Source organism: Hylobates moloch, unplaced genomic scaffold (assembly GCF_009828535.3).
Source record: "Hylobates moloch isolate HMO894 unplaced genomic scaffold, HMol_V3 SCAFFOLD_6, whole genome shotgun sequence".
Classification (NCBI taxonomy): domain Eukaryota; kingdom Metazoa; phylum Chordata; class Mammalia; order Primates; family Hylobatidae; genus Hylobates; species Hylobates moloch.
In genome coordinates, this window is record NW_026652281.1 from 93,462,312 (window position 1) to 93,476,402 (window position 14,091).

General features: G+C 51.5%; 1 protein-coding gene across 1 annotated transcript in view; it reads right to left on the minus strand.

Moving 5' to 3' along the window:
* The window catches only part of CNGB1 (cyclic nucleotide gated channel subunit beta 1), an 86,799-nt gene that overhangs the window by 15,501 nt on the left and 57,207 nt on the right, over nt 1–14,091 (minus strand). Inside the window, exons 24-29 of the mRNA XM_058440294.1 lie at nt 12,986–13,050; nt 11,833–11,955; nt 4,847–4,988; nt 3,938–4,097; nt 1,665–1,762; nt 1,487–1,570 (exon numbers count right to left, since the gene is read on the minus strand). Of these exons, the coding sequence (XP_058296277.1) occupies nt 1,487–1,570; nt 1,665–1,762; nt 3,938–4,097; nt 4,847–4,988; nt 11,833–11,955; nt 12,986–13,050 (672 nt within the window). The remainder of the gene's footprint in view (nt 1–1,486; nt 1,571–1,664; nt 1,763–3,937; nt 4,098–4,846; nt 4,989–11,832; nt 11,956–12,985; nt 13,051–14,091) is intronic.

The window sequence follows — 14,091 nt, forward strand, 5'->3', positions numbered from 1 at the left end:
ATCCCTGGGGTGTCTCAGAGAGATCGCTGCCGAGCAAAACCAGACAGCAGAGGGCGCCCTTCACACGTGCTCACCAAGTGCTCAATTTAATTTGCAATCACAGACTCTAGATTCACTTTTTCTCATTTAAAGCAAACTCTGCATCACTCACGAAGATAACAGCAACAGTACTGGCACCTGCTGTGTGCCAGGAACAGTGTTAAGCTCTGTATGCACATCTTATTCAGCCCTCACAACCACCCCATGAGGGAGGTACTGTCAACATCCCCGTCTTTATCCATAAGATGAGCAGGACTCAGAGAGGGCAAGCCACTTGCCCAAGGCTGCACAGCCAGGAAGTGGCTCCAATGTCAGGCAAGTCACTCTATTGCTCCCAAACCCCTCTTTGCCCCTAAGTTTGCAGCTTTAAATTCTCAGCCCTCTGAAGCATCATTTTCCCCTCTTCACCCCGGCTCTCTGCTTCCAGAAATTTCACTGCTGCACAGCATATAACCTGGAGGCAGGGACTTTCTTGGGGACGGGGGTTCCCAAGTCTTGCAGAGCCTGCTTGGGTAATGTTTCCCCACGTACGCTTATTAACGGCTTATTATTAACTTATTAACGGCTCTGTGCAAGAGGACTGAAACCTGGGTTCCTGACCCCTCCCCTCACTCACCAAGTGACCTTGATCTCACCTTGAACCCCAAGGACAGGGAGCAGAAAGGGCTCTAGACATTGTCAGGCCCCAGGATTCAACTCCAGATGTTTTCTGGGATCAGAGGGTGAAGCTGAGCAGGGAGGGGGTTCTAGGGTGGGGCAGTGGGGAGTGGTGGGGGCTGTGGCATCAGGAAGGGACACGACGTTCCCCTTTGGGGCAACCCTTCTTCCACCCCAGCTGGCTCTTGCCATTTGGGAAAGTGGACCCAGTGCTGGCAGATTTTCTGTTTTCAGCCAGAAATCTGAATTTTTATACGAAGTCTTCAAACTTTTAAAGGTTGGGGACCAATTCAACATTTTTTAAAAATTAGAAAAAAAAATCCACAGAATACCTGTGTGCTGGATCTTACCCAAAGGCCACCAGTTTGCAACCTCTCCCATCCCTCCTCCTGCCACATTTTCCTGATGGGAAGACGGAGACCCCAGAAGCAGTTCCAGGTACACAGTCAAGGCCCTGCCCCTCTTCAGGCGCTACGGTTTCCCTTTCTGTAAGGTGGGGTGGGAGGGGTCTTTGTCCTGGCCCCCATGGTCCTGTGTCAATGGAACTGAGGAAATGCTTTGCAAAGCCCGAGGCACATGTGTGTTGACTGCATAGAGTCGGCAAAGCCTTCTAATCCGCTCCTGTTCTTGGGTCTGGTCAGGTCACTGCAGCATGAAGCCGCAGATGCTCCTCTCCCTCCCCAACAATCTCACTCTGCCCTGGGCTGGCAGGCACCCCTGCAACTCAGCTCCTTGAAAGCCAGGGGGATTGTGAACCCCAGATCCCGTGGTGGCTGCCGGGCCAGCTCACCTTCTTGCACACATAGTCATTGGGCAGGTAGACAACAGAGCGAAGCCTCTTCAGCATGTCAAAGATCATCTGCCGGTCACAGCCCTGTCCCGGTGAGGAAGGGAAAAGAATGCTGTTTAGAGAAGATTGGGCTTGGAGCCTCCCACAGCCCTGAGGGTGAGGGCACCAAAGGGTGTACCTGAAAGAGTGCGACTTTGCTAACGATGTTGTAGTTCACGTCAATGGCGAGATCCAGCCGCATCTTGTCTGGAAGCTGCACCATCAGCTCTGACTCATCTGTGAACAAGGCCTGGCAAGGGTCAGAGGCAAGGCCGGGCCCCACCCCAGACATACACACAGGCCAAGTGCCTACCTACCGGCTCACCAGGGCACACCATTACCCTGCCGCATGGAACCACTCTAGATTTGTAGTGCACCCTCTCTCACCTCCAGGCCTTTGCCAATACCATTTCCTCTGCCAGGAGCACCCTTGTGCATTTCCCAAACTCCTACTCATTCTTCAGAACACAGCACTAATGTCACCTCCTCCAGGAAGCCTTCCCTGCCTTCCCTTGACATCCCCCGCTCAGCTACTATGTGAGTAGCCCCTGCGCTGTTGCAATTATTGGTCACCTGTGTTCCCACTTCCCTGGAAGGACAACATCAGCAAGAACTAAAGTCTCTGGAGCACTTCTATAAGCCAGGCACCTGTTTTGTTTTTGTTGTTGTTTTTGTTTTTGTTTTGTTGTTGTTGTTTTAGACAGAGTCTCGCTCTGTCACCCAGGCTGGAGCGCAGTGGCATGATCTTGGTTCACTGCAACCTCTACCTCCCTAGTACAAGTGGTTCTCCTGCCTCAGCCTCCCGAGTTGCTGGGACTACAGGTGCCCACCACCACGCTGGCTAATTTTTTGTATTTTTAGTAGAAACGGGGTTTCGCCATGTTGGCCAGGCTGGTCTCAAACTCCTGACCTCATTTGATCCACCCACCTGAGCCTCCCAAAGTGCTGGGATTCCAGGAGTGAGTCACTGCACCCAGCCAAGCCAGGTACTTTTTAATAGAATGTTTTATAAAGATTATCTCAGTTCTTAGTTTTTATTAAAATAAAATTTTTTAAATACTTTGAACCCTGAAAAGCTAAAAAATTTTTTTTCTTTTAGAGACAAGGTCTCACTATGTTGCCCAAGTTGGTCTGAAAACTCCTGGGCTCAAGCAATCCACCTGCCTCAGCCTCCCAAAGTGCTGGGATTACAGGCATGAGCCACCGCACAGGGACTTATTTTTATTTTTCTGAGACAGGATCTTGCTCTGTCACTCAGGCTAGAGTGCAGTGCAGTGGCACAATCACAACTCACTGCAGCCTCAACTTCCTCAGGCTCAAGCGATCCTCCAGCCTCAGCCTCCTGAGTAGCTGGGACTCACAGAGACACACCAACACACCCAGCTAAATTTTTTACTTTTTGTAGAGATGGGGTTTTGCCATGTAGCCAGGCTGGTCTTGACTCCTGGGCTCAAGTGATCCTCCCGCCTCAGCCTCCCAAAGTGCTGGGATTAAAGGCAAAATTATTTTACTAAATCCTCTAAGCAACCCAAGAGGTGCCCTACTATAATCTCGACTTTATAGATGAGCAAATGGCAGTGACATGCCTGTAGTCTTGTAGCTCGGCAGATAAACTCAGGACTCCAACCTGGCTGTGGAGCTCTAGAGCTGCCTCAAGAGGTCCAGGGCTAAGCCTGCTGTGCCCATCATGGGGCGTGCAATGCCCTGAGAGAAAGCGAGGAGGAGAGAGAGAGGGAGGGAGGGAGAGACAGGGAGGGAGAGAGGAAGGGATAGAGAGTCCTTCTTCTTTTTTTTTTTTTTTTTTTAATTTAAAGTGCACTTCGGCCTCACACCTGTAATCCCAGCACTTTGGGAGCCCAAGGCTGGCTAATCACCTGAGGTCAGGAGTTCGAGACCAGCCTGGCCAACATGGTGAAACCCCGTCTCTACTAATAATACAAAAATGAGCCGGGCATGGTGGCACATGCCTGTAATCCCAGCTATTTGGGAGGCTGAGGTAGGAGAATCGCTTGAACCCAGGTTGCAGTGAGCCGAGATTGCTCCACTGCACTCCAGCCTGGGTGACAGAATGAGACTCCATGTCAAATAAATAAATAAACAAACACACAAACAAACTACACTTCGCTCTTGGATGGGGATGCATTTCAAGGTGGGTGAAGTGAGGGGGGCAGGCACACAGAAGACAAGCCCACCCAAGTCTCCAGGGATCTCATGACAGCCCTGCTAGAGGCACTTTAGGGGCCCCACTGGGCCCCTCTCACACCAATGTTGGGGACACAGCCAAGAGAGGCTCCAGTACTCGGGACCTCAGAGACACAGAGGACAAGGGAGGCACTCCGAAGGCAGGGCACCGGGCACCAGGCAACAGGAGTTGGCTGGGAGCTGGTGGCTGCCAGGGCGTGACCATCTTACCCAGCATGCCTTGCGAGTGCCAGGTGTACTCGTACCAGGTCTTGACACGGTTCTGCACGGACTTGGGGATCTTGTAGAAGTTCATGTACTTCACCGTGCTGTCCATGCAGCTGCGGTAGTAGGTCTGTCCCGCGGTGGCGGCCCCTACCACATCTCTCATCTGGAGGGAAGGGTTGTGGGAGGTCAAGGAAGCCACTGGGTCATGGGGGTGGGGGCTATTCCATGGATTTGGGATGTGTCACTTCACACAGACCACGGGCATGTGCTCCTGGCGGGGCGTTGGGAGCAGGGTAGGCAGATGTCATCACACAGAGAAAGTTTTACTGACGGGAAGTTCTGCCTCCAGTATGGATGTGGGGAAGAGGAAGGGAGGGAGACTGCCAGCCCCTTGGTGGCCTCAGGTCCCTGGGACTACACCATGGGGGAAAGCTCCTTGGGCTGGGCTGATTCTGGTACAACACAGTCCCTGGGTGACAGCGGCCACGTTGTCTGACTCCATGCTGGAGGAAATAGGAAGCCAGTGTGCTGTTCCTCGGGGCGGGGCCCTTCAAAGGTAAATTTGAGAACCCCTGACTGTCACTTCGTGTCTCAACCAGAATGTAAGATGCTGCCCCAGCACACCAGAAACACCAGGGGTTTCTCCCTCGGTCTCTGCAGAAAACCATCCAGCCCAGTGCACCCAGGGGAAGTGACATTTCAAATGATTATGACCTCAGAGAGGGAATAGGGCCGAGTTCACCACCACCCCCTTCAACGCGCAGGGTCCAGTGCTCCAGGCTCCTGACTCTCAGTCTAGTGCTCTTTCCCAGGCTTAATCCAAAAGCAACGGGCACAGAAGGTGACATTTCTGGCAACAGTAGGGGGGGCCCCTGTCAGGTGGAGTGGGAAACCAGGCTGGTGCCCCGATACCTGTCCGATCATCACAGAGAAAGCAAAGATGCCTGTGAAATAATTCAGCAGCTGGAAGACAATTTCAAAGAGTGTCTTGGGGTCAGGCAGCCCCCCGATGGTGATGAGGGTCTTCACAGCAAAGTAGTAACAGCGAATATAACTGGAGAGAGAGGAGAAAGGGAACGTGGGTCATCACAGGCCCCACACTGCCACCCCTGAGCAGTCTGGCTCAGATGCCTTTGATAGATGCATGTTGTGCAAAAGACAGAAACCCTTTACAGCTCATCTATGCAAGAAAAACCACCTCCTGCACATGTAGAGCATGTTGCCGTTTGCAGAGCAGGTTCACAAATGCTATCGGGTATGGTTGTGTCTGTAGGGACATGTTGCCATCCCCATTTACAGATGTGGAAACTGAGGCTCCAGGGGATTGCCAGGAAGAGTTGGCAGGAGGCCAGACCAGGGTCTTCCAACTCCTAATGACTGCGCTCCCTCAATTTCCTTCAGTGTTCCTTCAATTTCCAGTCTTTTCATTTGCTGTCTCCTGCCATATTGGCTTATGAAAAGCAAAAGCAGCATCAAGTTTGGAAGATATCTTGAGGATGACTTTTTCTGACCCACCCCTCCCCGGCGCATCCATTTTCCAGATAGTGAAACTGAGGACCCCAAAGGGAAAGGGCACACCCATGGTCACTAGTTGGTAAGTACAAGAGCTGGGCACTCTCTGCTTCTCTGAGATGTCACCCACCAGCAGTAACCCTCTGACATAGGCTTGTGAACCTTCTGGAAGGGAGGTATGGGGGAGGGTGTCCTACTGTGTGGTAAAAGGCATAGGAAATGCCCCAAGTGCTCTAGTCTGAATGTGTCCCCCGAAATTCAGGTGTTGGAAACTTAATTCCCAGCGCAATGGTGTCAGGAGGTAGGGCCTTTGGGAGCCATTTAGGCCGTGAGGGCTTTGCCCTCACGAATAGATTAAAGCTGTTACAAAAGGTTCTGGTGGAGGGTTTCCACTTCCTTTGGCCCTTCTGCCTTCTGCCATATGAGGACAGCATTCCTCTCCTCTAGTGGACACTGTGGCATTCAAGACACTGTCTTGGAAGCAGAGAGCAGCCCTCACCAGAGGCCAGCACCTTGATCTTGGACTACCCAGCTTCCAGAACAGTGAAAAATAAGTTTCTGTTCTTTATAAGTTAGCCAGTCTCGTGTATTTTACTATAGCGGCTCAAACAGCATGAAGACACCAAGCTTGTGTGTGATTATCACAGAGTAGCTAGGGTCCCTCTCACACCTGTCCACATCTCAGGCTGAGCCCTACCCTGGGTCAGCAAAGGTGAGGTCAGAAGTGCCTAGAGACCAGGCAGTCCCTGTGGGCTTTCCTGCACCAGCTATTTGCGCAGTGTCCTAGATAGAACATGGGCTCCAGACCAGGCTGGCTGGGCTCAGCCATGTGGCTCAGCCACCTTCTAGCTGCATAACGGACACATTTCTCTCTCTCTCCAAGCCTCAGTTTCCTTCTCCATAAGATGGAGATGGCAATAGAATGTCCCTCACAGAAGACCATGAGGACAAAAAGAGATGCTAGAAGACAGCCTGGCACATGGTGGACTCTCAGCAAGGGAGCTGTCAAAGCCTTCACAGCCACTGTTTCCTGCCGTGGAGAACTGAACAGACTCGCCCATATCCTCAAGAAGCTCGTGGTCCAGTGCGGGGACAGGCAGGTAACGTGCAATGCGTGCAGGAAGGAGGAAGCAGAGGCTGCTGGGGAGTGTGGTAGAGGCTCTGCCTCTGAGAGCTGCGGGGCCTTGGGCAGGGCTGCAGGCCGCCCTGCACCTCCACATCACCTGTTGCCTGCAAGTTTCAGAACCCAAAACCGGCCTAGCAAGCCCCCGTCATACTGGTTCTGGCCATCAGAGGGCGCGCGAAGCAGGGTTTAGCGGGACGGAGCAGCACCCCCAACTCTGCAGACCCCTGGGCTGTCCGGGAGCTGGGTGCTTATGCCGCTGGGTCACCAACAGAGAAGGGACATAGGCGCGATGTCCACAAAACTCTGGCTTCACCCCAAACCCTTCCTAGCTGGAGGAATCTTCCAATGACATGCCACACCTTAGGGGCCTCCCTGAAGTCTCCTTGTCCTCCATGCTGTTGGGTCTGTGGGGACCCTCTGTGCTTCAGGTTGGGCAGAACCGGGGCAGGAGAGCACTGGGGCGGGATGCAGGGCCTAGCATTTGTAGGAGCTCGGGACCCTGAGCCCCTGGCACACAGCAAGCACTCCACAAATGCTCGCTTTGTAAAAGTTGTTATTCTTCATGCTGTTGGAATTTCTTAGGAATCCTCCTTCATTACTCGTACTTGGTTCACATGTTGGGGTTCCCTGCAGGACGTCATTTGGGAAGGAGTGTTGCTGCCAAGGAAGCGTGCCCTTCCCACTGCTGGGCAGTTCGAGCTCCTCCCGCAGAGGGCCCTGCAGAAGGAGGTCCCAGACAGCTGTCCCCCTGCCCCACCCCCGCCCTGCTCTGCTTACTCTCCTTTCACCGAGCTGCCCAGTGACGGATGTGCCAGGCTTAGTCCCAGGGAGGAGAGTTCTTAGTTTACTGGGGCACACGCCCCTTTGAGATTCTAGAGAAAGCCAGCTCTGTTTCCCCAGAAAAGCCAACATATACTCAAATTTTAGCTCCAATGTCTGGGGGGTTTGTGATCCCCTAAAATCTCTATACCCCAGGTTATTAACTCCTTTTCTGCCATGCTGGCTTCCCCCTAACAATAGCCATAGCTAGGCACAGGGGCCACTGACTCCTGTTCAGGCCCAGGCTAGACATGCTACACAGATTAATTTATTATTTCTCATAAGAAATCTGGATGTAAGTTACCCCCATTGTGCCTGTGGGAACACTGGGTCTCAGAAAGAGTAAGGTCACAGAGTTCAATTCCATGTAGAAATTGCATTCTCCCCTTTGCATAGAAAGGGCCTTCGAGTCCCCCTCTGCCTCCTTGTGACGGGTTAAGTGAATGAGGAAGTGAATGAATGCATGGTCTAGCCAGGGCTCAGGAGCAGGGCTGTGAATGGGAACGGGTAACAGGGCCACTGGTGACGTGGGGAAGCGTTAGATCTTGACCTCATCCCTGATATTCTCCACCCCACAGTGGCTCTCAGGGACTCCCCTCCTGCCTGCCTGGGCTGCCCTGGCCTCTGGCACATCTCTTTTGAGACAAGGTCTTGCTCTGTCGCCCAGGCTGGAGTGCAGCGATCTGGGCTCACTGCAACCTCCACCTCCCGGGTTCCAGCGATCTTCCCATCTCAGCCTCTTGAGTAGCTGGGATTACAAGCCTGTACCACCATGCCCAAGTAAGTTTTGTATTTTTTTGTAGAGAGGGGGTTTCGCCATATTGCCTAGGCTGGTCTCGAACTTGTGAGCTCAAGCAGTCTGCCTGCCTCAGCCTCCAAAAGTGCCAGGGTTACAGACATGAGCCACCAAAACCAGCCTGGGACATCTCTGTAAAGGCGTGGCTCCCCCTCAGGGCAGGGCTCATGGCAGAAGGCAACGGCCATAGCCATGATGGCTGAGGTTGGGGCATCTATACTGGGAGGGGATGTTCTGAACAATTAATCATTCTACGAAGCCGCCACCTTGGACGCAAGCGACCCACCTGTTCCCACTGGGAGCAAGGGCCTGGGGGTAGACAGCTGGACCACGGGCATTTTGTGTCACAGGGTGAGGCAGGGCACCCTTCGGTGAGTAACTCCCCGCAGGACCTTTCCTTCTTCCGCCTTTTCATCCTCACTACGGCTGACTGAGCACCCACTGTGCCCAGGCACTGAGGCAGGGGTTCAGAGGCATCTACTCCTCAGTCAGCTCTTTAGGGTGGGAGTCCCATTTGCAGCCCCATTTTGCAGGTGAGGGAACTGAGGCCCAGAATAGAGAAGTGGCCTGTCTCTGCTGCCAGGGGGCAGCTCTAGGAGTCACACTTGGGACTCCTCATCCCTCGTCCCTCAAGCTTCCGCTCTGACTCTGCAGGCCCACCCCCCACCCTGTGCTCATCCCTCTTGCGCACACTGCCCTCCCTCCCCTGGGTCAAGCCCGGAGGGTTGGCCTGGAGGGTTTGCTGCTCTCTCTGACACAGCAGGGCCCCTTGCTGGCTGTCTGCTGCCTCCCGTCACTCCCAGTGCACTCTCCCATCAGCGCAAGGGCTGAGCCCTCCCTCTGCTCACTCTCCTGCTTAAGGCTTTTGACAGGGCAGGGGAGAGAGTGTCGCCTTCGACACCATCCAGCCTTAAAATGCATGCCTGTAACTCTAGCACTTTGGCAGGCCAGTCACAGGCGGATAGCTTGAGCTCAGGAAGCCGAGACCAGCCTGGGCCACATGGCAAAACTCCGTATATCCAAAAAATACAAAATTAGCTAGGTGCAGTGGCATGTGCCTGTGGTCCCAGCTACTTGGGAGACTGAGGTGGGGGGATCACTTGAGCCCGTGAGGCGTAGGTTGCAATGAGCCGAGATCATGCCGCTGTACTCCAGTTTGGGCAACAGAGAGCAAGACCCTGTCTCAAAAAATAATAACAATAATAATGGAGGTGGCATATATATGGGAACTCTCTCTACTTTCCAATGGACCTCTCTATAAACTTCAAACCACTTTTAAATAAATTAAGTCTGTTCATTAAAATAATTTTTTAAACTTTTTTTTCTTGCTCTCTGTTGCCTAGGCTGAAGTACAGTGGCGCAATTTTGGCTCACTGCAACCTCCCCCTTCCGGGTTCCAGCGATTCTTCTCCTGCTTCAGCCTCCCAAGTAGCTGGGATAACAAGTGTGCATCACTACGCCTGGCTAATTTTTGTATTTTTAGTAGAGATGTGGTTTCGCCATGTCGACTAGGCTGTTCTCAAATTCTTGGCCTCAAGTGATCTGCCCACCTCGGCCTCCCAAAGTGCTGAGATTACAGGCATGAGTCACTGTATCTGGCTAAAAAATTTTTTTTAAATGTTAGTAACTTTTGGTGACTTTTGGTGGAATCAACAGTGCTCATGCCCACCTCCCCCACTCCCTCTGGCCACCAGGTTGGCACTTTTCCTTTTCATTGAGGCAGTTAGGACTCTGTGGCCACGACACCTGGGTTCAAATCCCAGCTCTGTAACTCATGAACCGTGTAACCTTGGGAACTCGCATCTGCTACCTCAGCTGTAAAATGGGGATGGGGCAGTATTATCTGATGTGATGGTTGTGAGTTACTGTGTTCAGTGCTTTAAACAGGGCTGGCACGAAATAGGTATCCTACAAGCCTTGCTGCTATTATCATCATTGTCATCATCATCACCATTGTAAACCAAAAATGAATTATAAGGCCCCCAACCATTGGAACGGACCCCTCCTCTTGGCCAAGGGCTTTCCCGAGTTATCTGAAAACCTAATTCAGGCCATGAAGGAAGAGGAGGTCGGACACGCCTCATTATACCCCTCCAGCGTTAACATCAACACAGACCTTAAGTCTGGTAAGAAATATCACGTCTCTTTTCTTTAAAGCCTGCTACTTAGAGGCTTCATCTGCATGAAAATACCTAGGTCACCACAACCCCTTATCATAACCCAGACATTTCTTTCTACTGAGAACTCTTTCAACCAATTGCCAAGCAGGGAATTTTTATTTATTGTTATTATTATTATTTTGAGACAGAGTCTTGCTCTGTCACCCAGGCTGGAGTGTAATGGTGCAATTTCATCTCACCACAACCTCCACCTCCTGGGTTCAAGTGATTCTTGTGTCTCAGCCTCCCGAGTAACTGAGACTACAGGCACTGCCACCACACCTGGCTAATTTTTGTATTTTTAGCAGAGATGGGATTTCGCTGTGTTGGCCAGGCTGGTCTCGAACTACTGACCTCAGGTGATCTGCCCGCCTCGGCCTCCCAAAGTGTTGGGATTACAAGTGTGAGCCACCAAGCCCAGCTTTTTTTTTTTTTTTCCCCCCAAGCAGAGACTTTTTAAATCTACCTATGACCTGGAAGCCACTCCTCCCTTTGAGTTGTCCTGCCCTTCCAGATCTAACCAATATAAACCTTACATGTATCCTGTCCCCCTAAAATGTATAAAAGCAAGCTGCACCCCGACCACCTTGGGCACATGTCATCAGGAACCCCTGAGGCTGTACCACGGGCATGTCCTTAACTTTGGCAAAATAAACTTTCTAAATTGATTGAAACTTGTGCCAGATACTTTTTGGTTCACATGTCATCATCATCCCTTTGGCAAGTCTCATAATGGATGGTGGCTCTCTGATGGGCAAGTGGGTCTCACCTCATTCGCCAGTGCCTACATGGTAGCAGTGCCTGGGGAGCTGTGCTGGGGAGTATTCTCTGGCCTCATTCCCTCTTGGCCTTGCCCGGGGAAGCAGGAGTAGATGCACAAATACAGCGTATTTGCACACTGTAGTAGACTTTGGATGCAGAAAGGATCCAAGCAAGTCTTGTTCACGCCAGTACCTCCAGCCTGACATATGCAGGTGCTCAGGAAACCTTAGCTCGGGGAAGACGTGGTGACCTGGCTCTTTTTCTATTTTTATTTTTTGAGATGGAGTTTCGCTCTTGTTGTCCAGGCTGGAATGCAATGGCACGATCTCAGCTCATTGCAACCTCTGCCTCCTGGGTTCAAGAGATTCTCCTGCCTCAGCCTTCCCAGTAGCTGGGATTACAGGCGTGCATCACCACGCCTAGCTAATTTTTGTATTTTTAGTAGAGATGGGGTTTTAGCATGTTGGCCAGGCTGGTCTCTAACTCCTGATATCAGGTGATCCGCCTGCCTTGGCCTCCCAAAGTGCTGGGGTTAAAGGTATGAGCCACCACACCCGGCCCAAGACGTGGCTCTTGAGCTGTGTCATGCCAGTGATTGCTTAGGAGCAAAGAGGCCTTGAAAATACAGCAGCAATAAGACTCCTTCCCGGAGTCTCTGTGCTGCGAATTATAAAGAACAGGAAGGTCACCCAGGCATGGCCCCAGGGGGATGACTGTGGCTCACCTGTTTCCCACGCCATCATAAACCCAGTGAGTGGAGCCGAGGCCCTGATAGGCCGATGCCCAGTAATAAAGACAGGAATTCAAATGCAGGCTGTAGAGAAGGTAGGCTGTGGTCCTGATGACCCTGCAGAAGGAACGCAGTGCATGAACACAGCGGCGGAAGGGGGAGGTGAGGGATAGACACCTGGACAGTGAGAGCCAACCCATGGCTGGGCTGGCCCGACTGGATGCTTTGTTGAGATTGCACCAGTTAGGAAGGGTGGTGCTTGAATGGGATGTTGTCACGACCTGGGGCTAGAATTGGCACAGAGGTAGCAGAGCTGACTGTACACTGGGGGATGGAGGGGCCAGAGGGGAAATGTGTGTGTGGGGAGGAGCAGGGAGGGACTGATGTGTGCAGAGGAGTTGAGGTGAAGATGGGGCCATGTCTCCCCAGGAGAGATGTGGACAGGAGCCTTGCCCCCTAGCACGGCCTGGCTGGTCTTGCACCTCGTGCTCAGACATCTGTGAAACAGCCACCGCCACCTTACACCTGTTCCCATTCTGTTAGAGCTGGCTGGGGGCTCCAGTTCCCTGAGCTGAGGCCAAAATGAGGCCCAGTTCACTGCAATGCTGGTAAGCCCCTCGTGCCAGCCGATGTGCACCCTCATAACAATGAGGGGCTTTGGATATTCCTGGTTCTCTAAATAACAAACATTTCTCTGGGAAAGAGGAGGCGGGACCAGGAAGATGCCTGGCTTCCAGTGGAGACGGGGCCTGGATGTCAGTGGGGGTACACAATGTCTTGCTGTCTGTTCTAGGTGCAAACTTCCTGTGTTGTGTGTGTGTGTGCATTGTGTGTGTCATTTGTGTCGTGTGTGCATTGTGTGTTGTGTGTGTACTGCATGTGTTGTACGTTTGTGTTTGCGTGTGTTGTGTCGTATATCTGTTGTGTGTGTGTTGTGTGTGTTGTGCATGTATGTATCTGTTGTGTGTGTGCATTGTGTGTTGAGTGTGTGTATGTTGTATGTTGTGTGCATGTGTGTGTGTTGTGTGTGTTGTGTGTTGGGTGTGTCGTGTGTGTGTTGTATGTGTGTCATCTGTGTTGTGTGTGTATTGTGTGTTTGTGAGTGTCATGTGTGTGTGCATGCATGCACATGCAGGGGGAGTCTCACCTGTACACGTAGGCTTTGCTGAGGATGGATTCCAGGCGGCTGTTAAACTCGAAGAAGGCCATGTACTGGAGGGAGAGGAGGGCATGAGAGCAGCCCACTGGCCGTAGGTAGCATGCTGCTCCCACGCCCACCGGCGCTGGGACTCAGGGCTCTTCCTGCAGCCCCCGGGAGGGAACAGGACGGTGAGCATTCAAAATCAGAAGTCCTCAGCCCCTTGACGGGTAGGGGCCAGAAACTCCATTTAGGAATCTGAAGAAAGTCATAGCCCGTCTTCCCTTGGAAATGACATGTAATCTTGTTCTCACAATTTGCATATAATTTCAGGGGACTCCTGGACCCTCTGAACCCTATCATGAGACTTTTAGGGGTACATGCATCCAGGTTAAAGCTGCTGTTTTTAATGTTTCTTATAAAGAAAACAATTTAATAAAGAGACAGCATCCCTAACACCCCACTCTTAGATCCTTCAAAGGTTTATTTATAAGAATAAAAGTATATTAATAACTACTTTTCTTTACTGAGCACCTATTATATGACTGGCATATGCCTTTTTTTGTTGTTTTTTTCAGAGACAGAGTCTCACTCTGTCACTCAGGTTGGAGTGCAGTGGTACAATCATAGATAACTGCAGCCTCGAACTTCTGGGCTCAAGCGATTTTTCAGCCTCAGCCTCCTAAGTAGCTGGGACTACAGGCACACATCAACACTCTTGGGTAATTTTTAAATTTTTTGTAGAGACAGGGTCTCACTGTGTTACCCAGATTGGTCTCACATTTCTAGGCTCAAGTGATCCTCCTGCCTCAGCCTCCTAAAGTGCCGGTATTACAAGCATGAGCCACCACACCCAGCCAGCACATACATTTATATACATTACCTTTTTCCTTATTTACATATGAAGTATGTATTATCATTCTCCTTTGACAGAAATTGGTGCTCAGGGAAGTCCAGTAACTTGTCCAAAGCACACAGCTGGTATGTGAGAGAGTCAGCATTCCAACCCAGGCCAGACTCAGAGCTGCAAGCTCTCTCCTTATGCTATACCACCTCTAGATCTTTGGATTTATTTTTTGATTTTTGAAAATAGTATTTATGAAGATTCTTTAAGG